This window comes from Acomys russatus, chromosome 5, assembly GCF_903995435.1.
Source record: "Acomys russatus chromosome 5, mAcoRus1.1, whole genome shotgun sequence".
NCBI classification, from domain to species: domain Eukaryota; kingdom Metazoa; phylum Chordata; class Mammalia; order Rodentia; family Muridae; genus Acomys; species Acomys russatus.
In genome coordinates this window covers 7,818,636-7,828,119 of record NC_067141.1, presented here as the reverse complement: position 1 = coordinate 7,828,119, position 9,484 = coordinate 7,818,636, and the positions used below count along the sequence as shown (strand labels likewise).

The following is a 9,484-nucleotide window of genomic DNA, read 5'->3' as shown; positions in this document are numbered from 1 at the left end:
CTTACAGAGAGCCTGAATTCAGTTCTTAGTATCAAGATCAGGCAGTTCGTGACTACCTGTGACTCCAGGTCCAGGGACCCAGTGACCCACTCTGGCTTCCACACAGGTGCTCATAGCCAGACTCCCCAAAATACTAAAAATAAAATCTTTGAGCTAAAAGAAGATGTGCCCTCTTCTGAGCACCTCGGCTTCCTGCTCTGCCCCTCACTTCACCGCCCCTTCTTTGTTTGACACATTCAACTTCCTGCCCCACCAGAGGAAGTGGCCCACAACTCCAGGTGCAGCGACAACCAGCAGAGCTATGGTGAGTTCTATGGGCCCAGGAACCTAGGCATCTGGGGCCTAGCCCTCTCCCCTGAGGGTCCCCAAATCAGTGTTAACTCCCAGTAAGTGGACTTCTTGGCTTTGGGGCCCCGGGTGGTACAGGGGCACACCCTACCAAGTCTAGGAGCCTCATACTGTCACTCTTTACCCCCACAGGACAAGGAATATGTGGGCTTTGCTGCCCTCCCCAACCAACTGCACCGAAAGTCTGTCAAGAAGGGGTTTGATTTCACACTCATGGTGGCAGGTCTGTGGGTTCTGGAGAGGGAGTCAGGGGTGGATACATACCTAGGAGATCCTAGCTGCTTCCTCGTCTGACCAGTTGACCTATCCTGTGCACAGGAGAGTCAGGCCTGGGGAAATCTACCCTCATCAACAGCTTGTTCCTCACCAACCTCTACGAGGACCGGCAGATGCCAGATGCCAACGGTAAGATCTGCTCTGCTCCTCAACTGGGCGGTGGTGGCACTCGCCTTAATCCCAGCACTCAGGAGGCAGAGGCAGGCGGATCGCTGTGAGTTCGAGGCCAGCCTGGTTTACAAAGTGAATCCAGGACAGCCAAGGCCACACAGAGAAACCCTGTCTCAACAAAACAAAACAAAACAAACAAATAAAGATCTTCTCCTCACCTCCACCCCTGCTGCCATTCAGGTCTTCTCTGTGGTGTCTCTGGCCTCTTCCGGTGACATCAGTCTGCAGTCTCTTTCTATCTGGGGAGTTCGATGGCCACTGTTTCCTGAGACTATTTTCCTCCCCTGGGGGCAGCAGAGGCCCAAGGACCCGGAGGAGTCCTATTGCAGAGCCCTCTGCTGCCAACTTCTCTGCATCCACAGCTCGAACCAAACAAACCCTGACCATCGAGCGCCGGGGTGTGGAGATTGAGGAGGGGGGCGTCAAGGTGAAGCTGACCTTGGTGGACACACCTGGCTTCGGGGACTCCGTGGATTGCTCAGACTGGTGAGGAGGGGAGGAGGAAGGTGGCAGCTGCAGGCTAGCTTGTCTTAGCTCCTTAACTCAAAAGGCGGCACCTGTGTCTGGAGACCTTCTGGCTCAAAGTGTCCAGTGTTTCTTCTTTTGAGATGAGGTTTCTCTGGGTAGCTCAGAGACCTCAAATTGACTAGGTAGCCCAGGCTGGCCTGGAATTCAAAGTCCCTCTTCTGGGATGGCAGGCATATGCTGTGCCTGGCTTGCACAGTGCTTTCTTGTGGTTGTTTGTTTGTTTTCTTTCTTTTTTTGTTTTTGTTTTTCGAGACAGTTCTCTGTGTAGCCTTGGCTGTCCTGGACTAGCTTTGTAGACCAGGCTGGACTCGAACTCACAGAGATCCACCTGCCTCTGCCTCCCGTGTGCTGGGATTAAAGGCATGTGCCACCACGCCCGGCTGTGGTTGTTTATTTTTGGTTTTTGGGATGGCCCCACATTACAACAGCCTGTCTTGGAACTCACTAGGCCATCTTGGCCCCAAATGTGGCAATCCTCCTGCCTCAGCTTCCTGAGGGCTGGGATTACAGATGTGTTGCCACACTTTTTGTTTGTTTGTTTTTTTATTATAATTTATTTATTTTTATTGTACGTGCATTGGTGTTTTGCCTACATGTATGTCTGTGTGAGGGTGTCAGATCTTGGAGTTACAGATAGTTGTGAGCTGCCATGTGGGTGCTGGGAATTGAACCCCGGTCCTTTGGAAGAACAGTCAGTTCTCTTAACTGCTGGAGTCATCTCTCCAGCCCGCCACCACACTTCTTGATGCCTCATATGCCCCTTGCCAGTCACCCCTGATGCCTTTGTTTGGAAGCAAAGAACCTCCTTCCCACTCCACAGCCCTGGTTAGTTTCCTCTTGTACCCTCCCGTGCGATGTCAGATATTACATTTCCTCACACTCCAGCTGGCTGCCTGTGGTTCGATTCATCGAGGAGCAGTTTGAGCAGTACCTCAGGGACGAGAGCGGCTTGAACAGGAAGAACATCCAGGACTCCCGAGTCCACTGCTGCCTCTACTTCATCTCACCCTTCGGCAGAGGGTCTGGGGGGAGGGCGGGGCACCCTAGGGGTCGGGTGATGGGGAGGCTGGAGAAATCTCTGTACTCTGGAGGTGAGCTCTGACTAACCCTGTGACCACAGGCTCCGGCCCCTAGATGTGGCTTTCCTTCGCGCGGTGCATGAGAAAGTCAATATCATTCCAGTCATTGGCAAAGCAGATGCCCTGATGCCGAGGGAAACGCGGGTCCTCAAGCAGAAGGTATGGCTGAGGCCTGCCCCGTTAGTGCCAAGTGAAAACAAGTGCCATGACTGAATCTTCTCGTCTCTGCTTTTGACTTTTTCCATCTTGGGGTGACCTTTTTGGAGCAGGAGTCTTTAGACTGGGGCGGGGGTTATGAGGGAAGGGTGCATGGATCTGCCACACGCAGCCGTGTCGCTGACGGCTCAAAGCTCAGAACGGAATGACTAGACAGACAGCCCTGAAACTAGACGCTTGTCTGAGGAAAAGAGGATGGGCCCCACAGCTCCTGGCATCTCTTTTGTCCCGTGGTAGTGATGACTGCCTATCTCACTGTCTTCAGAGGAGAGGGTTCCCACTGTCCCTTGGATGTCTGTCCTGTCTTTTTGAGTTTCTCACTAGCATGTCTCCGAAGCTCTGGTTTTGGTCATCTTGTGTGGCCAACTCTCACCGTTTGTCCTTAGCATCTTTCTTTCTCTCTGACCACACCCTATCTCTATACTCTCCCTACCTCCGGCTATGCGATGTCTGTGGGTCTCACCTCAGCTTTTCTCTCCCTTTGCTCTGAGATCCGGGACCAGCTGAAGGAGGAGGAGATCAGCATCTACCAGTTCCCAGAGTGTGACTCTGATGAGGACGAAGAATTCAAGAGGCAGAACGAAGAGATGAAGGTTTGACAGGGGGAGGTGGAAGGGAAGCGGAAGCGGAAGCAGAAGTGGAGGGGAAGGCTGAGAGAGAGATTCGTGCCCAGGAGGAGCCAACGTGACTCCTGATGCTGCCCTTTAGGAAAGCATCCCTTTCGCAGTCGTCGGTTCATGTGAAGTGGTGAGGGATGGCGGAACCCGACCAGTGAGGGGACGCCGCTACTCCTGGGGTACCGTGGAGGGTAAGGCCAGGCATGCAATATGTGAAACTGGAGGTGGGCTCCAGTCCTGGAAGTTCCTAGAAGTCACAAGAGGGGTCCTTGGGTTGCAAATCGTGGGTCCTTAGCTAGAATAGCGAGATACTCCCAGATCATAAGGATGGAGCTGAACGGAAAGCGATCTGGTCCGCCCTCTAGTGGAGAATCCACATCACTGCGATTTCCTGAACCTGAGGCGGATGCTGGTGCAGACCCACCTTCAGGACTTGAAAGAGGTGACCCACGACCTGCTCTACGAGGGCTACCGGGCTCGCTGCCTACAGAGTCTGGCTCGACCTGGGGCCCGGGATCGAGCCAGCCGTAGGTGAGAGCCCGGCTATTTTGGTGCTTTCACGGCGCCTCCCCTTAGGCTGGTTCTGCCACCAGTTTTTACACACACACACACCCGCCCCTTCCTCGGTCCAATTAAACCTCTCCCACTCCATTCCTAATCACAGTCCAAGACACCTACCCCCCCCCCCCGCCCAGAATTTGCCCCAAGACTGGACCCACAACTTCAGACCTCACCCTGTTTTCCTCTCTCTCTCTCTCTCTCTCTCTCTCTCTCTCTCTCTCTCTCTCTCTCGCTCTCACACACACACACACACACACACACACACACTCACGCGCACACACTCACGCGCACACACACACCCCCTTTTTTTCTACCCTCTAGCAAGCTCTCCCGGCAGAGTGCCACAGAGATCCCGTTGCCCATGCTGCCCCTGGCCGACACTGAGAAGTTGATTCGTGAGAAAGACGAAGAGGTGAGGAAGCACTTCTTTCCCTCTGGTCAGCGCCCTAGATCCCATTCTAGATCCCATGCCGGCTTTGCCGGGTCCCACTGGCTGCACTCGTGTTTTCACAGCTGCGCCGCATGCAAGAAATGCTGGAGAAGATGCAAGCCCAGATGCAGCAGAGTCAAGCTCAGGGCGAGCAGTCGGATGCTCTGTGAGATCCTCCACCACCGCCTCCCCTAGCGTCTGCTCACCGCCCATCTCTAGTCCCATCCCTGCTGCTCAGCGCCCCATCCGGAGACCCAGAGGGTAGGCCTGCCCTTGCCCCCGGGTCCCTACAATCCGGAAGCTTGTAGCCCCGCCTCCTGCGCTGTTCTGAGAAGACCGCCCTCCTAATGCCTGTCGGCGGGTTCCACTTCGTGTATCCTGTTTCTCTAAGTTCTCCATCTAATAAAAACTGCTTCTCCCCTCCCCCCATTTGCCGACGTCTTCTTCCCAACAGGAAGGAGCTGACCCCTGCGGGCCTCCTGGCCACTGTTAGCCACTCCTGTCTTCCTAGGCGATGCTTTCGGCCTCCCACCTCGCTTGGTGCTCGGTTCGCGCATAAATATACTAAAGTTACTACCAATAAGAAACAAAGACCAGTTGAGTTTTATTGAGGGTCGGGGTGAGAGTTGGAGCGGCTAGGTCTTCTGAGGCCTTGGGTCCCCTATTCCTGGTCCTTAGCGTCACCGTGTGTGATGACATAGCAGATGTTCTTGTAGTCTACGTTGCCGCCCACATCTGGGGGAAAGGCTGCCCACATGTTCTTGATCTGTGGGAAGACAGGAGTAGGTCTAAGGACCTGTCCTTGCCCTCCCACTGCTGAGGCCTTCCCCCCTCCCAGGCCCTCCCCAACTCACCTCCTCCTGAGAAAATCGGTCACACTGCGTGGTAAGCAGCTCCTCCAGGCTGAGAAGGTGACAATTGAGGAGGCAAGATTGGGTTCATGAGTCCCCGTCCCTCCCATTTCATACCTGTTGCCACCAACCTACCCACCCTCACCCCCTCCACCCCCCTTTTCTGAAACCACTCTGGCTCTTTTTAGCCTGTCAGTTCTCTCAAATGCTGTGGCCTCCGGTCTGGAATTTCTCCCCTTATTTATGATGAAAATGTAACCCTGGGGCGGGGAGCCACTCACAACTGCTTCTTGATGCTGCCCTTGCCTTCTGGGTCCAGGACCTTAAAGGCTCCGGTGATGACGTCCTCAGGGTCCGCACCTGAAGGAAAGGGTTAGAGGACACAGGAGTCTAGCAAGTCCCTGAAGGTCTGGAAGGGGCCAAGCAGGGTCTCAGACTGAGAACTTTTTCCTCACCCTTAAGTTTTTCCCCAAACATGGTCAGAAAGACCGTGAAGTTGATGGGCCCGCTGGCTTCTTTCATCATGGCGTCCAGCTCCTCGTTCTTTACGTTGAGACGGCCTGAATGGGGGTGAGCAGCAGTACTTGGAACTGGGTGCCGGGGAACCAGAGCTGTGCTTCCCATAAAATTCTATCAGCTCATTCCTTTTTTTTTTTTTTTTGGCCCCCTGGCCAGACTGAGGCCCAAAGCCACCACTGGATTTCCCTTCAGACTCCAGCGGCTTTCGCTATTCATGTTTAAGCGGAGGGAGCTCACCCATGGCTGCGAAGGTGTCGCGCAGATCCTCTTTGTCGATGATACCATCTCTGTTCTGGTCGATTACAGTGAAAGCCTGGGGGGGAGGGGGGGTAAGCAGTAGGGACAGGAATGGGCCGGTGGCTTCAGCATTGCTTCCCCGAGGCAGATCAGATTCTGGCTCTGCGCCAGCTGTCCCCCCTCCACCCTTCACAGGGAGGGGAGGAATTCTAAACCCTCCTCCTCCTCCTCCTCCTCCTTCTCCTCCTCCTCCTCCTCCTCCTCCTCCTCCTCCTCCTCCTCCTCAACAGGTGCACGATCCTGGAAGGGGGGGTGGGCTGGGGGGGAGCTTTCCTTAGCCTCCCTCCTTCACCTCCTTGAACTCCTGGATCTGAGTCTGGTCGAACATGGAGAAGACATTGGAGCTCCCTTCTGCTCCCGCCCTTCTCTTGGCCTTCTTGGGTGCCTGTGAGGATACAGATTGAGCGAGGGCGTCCACAGGACAGTTCCCTGTACCTCTCTCCCGGGAGCAGAAGGACAGGGTCTCCTACGGCCCTCAGATTTGCAACCTAGAAGAGGACAGCCTTGCCCTTCTGGCCCTCCTGCCTCCATCGCCACCTCAGTCGGGCAGGTGCCAGGGTTCTCATCGGTGTTGCCTCCATCGGATTTTATTTGGCTGCTTGTGCATGCCAGGCCGGTGCTACCAATTAACTGAGTTACATCTCCAACCCAAACCGCTCTTATCACTTCTTTATTTTTATTTATTAAGACATGGTCTCACTATTTAGCCCTAGGACCCGTCATAGAGATCCAGGCTTTCCTTGAGCTCATAGCCCACCATCTGCCTCTCCCTCCTGAGATTAGAGACATCATCACCATTCCCAGCTCCTCCTCCTCTTCCTCCCCCCCCCCCCTTTTGATAGGGTTTCAGTACATTGCTCAGGCTGGCCTTGAACTCCTGGACTCCAGAGACCCCACCTCCTCAGCACTGAAAGCAGTTGAAGTTATAGGCAATGCCCCATCATGCCTGATCAGATTTAAAATTCCTAGTGCCCCTTCTTCTAAAGCAGCTCTTCTTTTCCTTGGCACCTCCTGGCTAAGGGGCCTTTCTTTGTCTTGGCTGCATCTCTTACGTGCCAGCTGTAGTTCCCAGGTCCCCTTCAGCCTGCCTGACAAATGTCCTTCGCAGGTCCCTCGGCTGCCAACTTGGCACCCATACTTGCTAGTTGAGTCCATTCATTGGCCCTATCTGAACCTCTGATTTATACTTATAAAATGGGAGTGGAATTGTCTCACTGGCCAGAGGGCTTCAGGAAAGTACGGAAAGGGATGAACCAGACTTGGAGCAGGTCTAACCCCCCCTCCCCAGGGCTGACTATCTAAGCATATTATCCTTGACTTCGGTCCATCACTCCATCCATTGGCCCCATTCTAGGGCAAAGAGAGAAGGCACACATTTTGCCTGTAGTCGGACTGAGAAGCAATAGTTTTGTTTTGTTTTCTTCCTTCGAAGGGTGAGGCTACCCTGAGCTAATGGGTCAGGACTGCAGCCGGGGATCCTCACTCACCATGTCTTAGATCTCCTGAGGGCAAGGCAGTGGCTCCAGCTGGAGGAAAGCAGAGAATCTGCTTGGAGCAGATCTTCTGGGGTTATATAGTCCTGCCCCAGCAGCCCTTAACATACCACAGTAACCTTAGCCCTGCGGATACCCACCCCAGATACTAAAATAGCAAGGCTCAGAGGCCTCTCCTTTCTTGGAGGCCTGCAGCAGCTGGAGCCCAGGAGAGAGGAGGGAGGAGGGAGGAGGTCTTGGGATGCAGGTCTCACTACAGGACCTAGGCAGGGAAGGGATGTTCTTTCTCCCCAAAGAGGACTGCGATGTGCCAGAATTCAGAGGGGCCCAGGGCCACCGAAAGTTCTGGGAGAGACGAACCAGACCTTTGAGGCCCTGAGTGGGGTAGGCAGGGATCTAAACTCAATAAGCATTTATTGTGAACATACAATGTGCTTGGCTTTGCGGGTTCACTTTAGCAAGTGAGCAAGCAAATGACAATAACAGAACTCAACAGAAAGCTAAGGAAGCGAGTCGGGCAAGGGCAAATGAGCAGACATGCCAACCAGAAGGCACAGCACATGGGCGAAGGCTGGGATGGTGAAAGGGCAGCTCTTCCCAGAAATGGGACGGGGCTGCAGGATGAGGGTTGGTGACCAGATGCTGTGGGGTTTCCAATGACAAGTGGGGACACTTGTGAACTTGAAAAGGGTTGAAGCGAGAAAGGCTGGACCTCAGAGGACAAGTGTCAAAGACCCCAGGAGGGAAGTGATGGTTGCCACCCTCTCTTAGATAGCATAGCAAGTGGCTTTTCCTTCCTAGGAAAGAACTAACTTGGTTGACTTTGTGACTTTCATAATATTGTGGGCCTTGGTGCCCTATATGGCTCCATGCAGTGGAAGTCTAGGGAAAAGGCAGCAGAGGCCCCAGGTTGGCAATGACAGGCATCTCCTCCTGCTCCCTTTAGGACCTGATGTCCTCAGGAATGTGTCTCCTCCCTTCCCCTCCTCCAGTCCATGCCAATGCCACTAAGACATTTTCTTTTCTGGGCACTGGGGCCCAGCCACCTGTTGTCTCTAAGAGAAGGAGCCACCCTAAACTTAGCAGCTGCCCTTGGCTTCTGCACGGTCCCTCCCGGCTTTAGTTGGCAGCTGTTTTGCCTTATATGGATACGGGGGGGGGGGGGTCGGTGTCGTGGAGGGGTCCACTGACTAGTGGATTCTGGGAGATGAGAACGACTCCAAAAAGGGAATGGGATTTGGGGAGTTCTCAGTAAACCTGAGTGGAGCAGAAAATGAGGAAATTAAAAAGAAGCTCCGACAGATCATCTCAGGGTCTGGGTCTGAGTCAGGAATGAGAGAGTGAGCCAACAAGACGGAAGGGCTTTGAAACTCAGATGCCAACAATGAACTGCGAAGTTGAGTGGCAGGCCTCACCTAGAACTTGAAGGCAACAAATGCTGTGTGGATTTTGGGGACCACTAATTCTGAGGCCCAAGAGAATGGAGACCACAGGAAGCAGTGTTTAGAAGGTGGAAGGTTTGCTTGGTGGGGGTGGCTCACGCCTTTAATCCCAGCACTCGGGAGGCAGAGGCAGGCGGATCTCTGAGTTCCCGGCCAGCCTGCTCTACAACCACGGCTAGACTGAGACACTGTCTCAGGAAAAAAATGAAGTTGGAAGGTTGGAGCTCACAAGGTCAGGTCTTACAGGTTTTGGTCTAAGGGCTACCTTGAGGGCTCATGAAATCGGAAGACACCTGAAAACGATAGTAAGGCTTGGTTCTTGAATCCTCCAAAGAACAGGAACACAGATATGGAAGGTTCACGGATTCGGTTCTGAGATGGAAACTCACTCCTCCACCCCCACCCCCCACCCCGCGCCCCGCACGCGGGCCCGGAGAATGAAGTAGCACTTGGAAAGATAAGGTTTCAGAAATCACAGCGACCGGAGGAACTCGGTTTATATGCAAGGACTTAGAGAAACCGGGTCTGAGATTACTGCCTGAAATAGGGAATTCAGAGAGATACGTCTTTTAGAGGACTGACGGTAGTCTAATTAGAGGCACCGAAGTGGAGAGTACTGACGAGGGCACTGGGTTTGTGGTGCAGCTCCGGAGCTG

At 53.9% G+C, this 9,484-nt stretch overlaps 2 protein-coding genes across 3 annotated transcripts; one reads left to right on the top strand and one right to left on the bottom strand.

Moving 5' to 3' along the window:
- The first annotated feature begins 239 nt into the window (after positions 1-239).
- Septin1 (septin 1) lies at positions 240-4,649 on the top strand. 2 transcript variants are annotated; one of them, XM_051145314.1, is made up of 11 exons: positions 240-304; positions 481-571; positions 667-753; positions 1,158-1,281; positions 2,209-2,343; positions 2,444-2,561; positions 3,110-3,211; positions 3,327-3,426; positions 3,601-3,766; positions 4,118-4,208; positions 4,310-4,396. In XM_051145314.1, the coding sequence occupies exons 1-11, from the start codon at positions 302-304 to the stop codon at positions 4,394-4,396; spliced, it is 1,104 nt and encodes a 367-aa protein (XP_051001271.1). In that variant the 5' UTR covers positions 240-301. The 2 variants fall into 2 exon arrangements, with proteins under 2 accessions (XP_051001271.1, XP_051001270.1); XM_051145313.1 differs by having other exon boundaries at positions 4,118-4,649.
- A 157-nt stretch (positions 4,650-4,806) lies between these two features.
- On the bottom strand, positions 4,807-7,531 carry Myl11 (myosin light chain 11). The gene is made up of 7 exons (XM_051145338.1): positions 7,381-7,531; positions 6,186-6,278; positions 5,834-5,909; positions 5,533-5,637; positions 5,359-5,437; positions 5,081-5,129; positions 4,807-4,992 (listed from the first exon to the last, which is right to left on the bottom strand). Exons 1-7 carry the CDS (start codon positions 7,381-7,383, stop codon positions 4,888-4,890), a joined length of 510 nt encoding a protein of 169 aa, XP_051001295.1. The 5' UTR covers positions 7,384-7,531; the 3' UTR covers positions 4,807-4,887.
- Between the last annotated feature and the right edge of the window lie 1,953 nt (positions 7,532-9,484).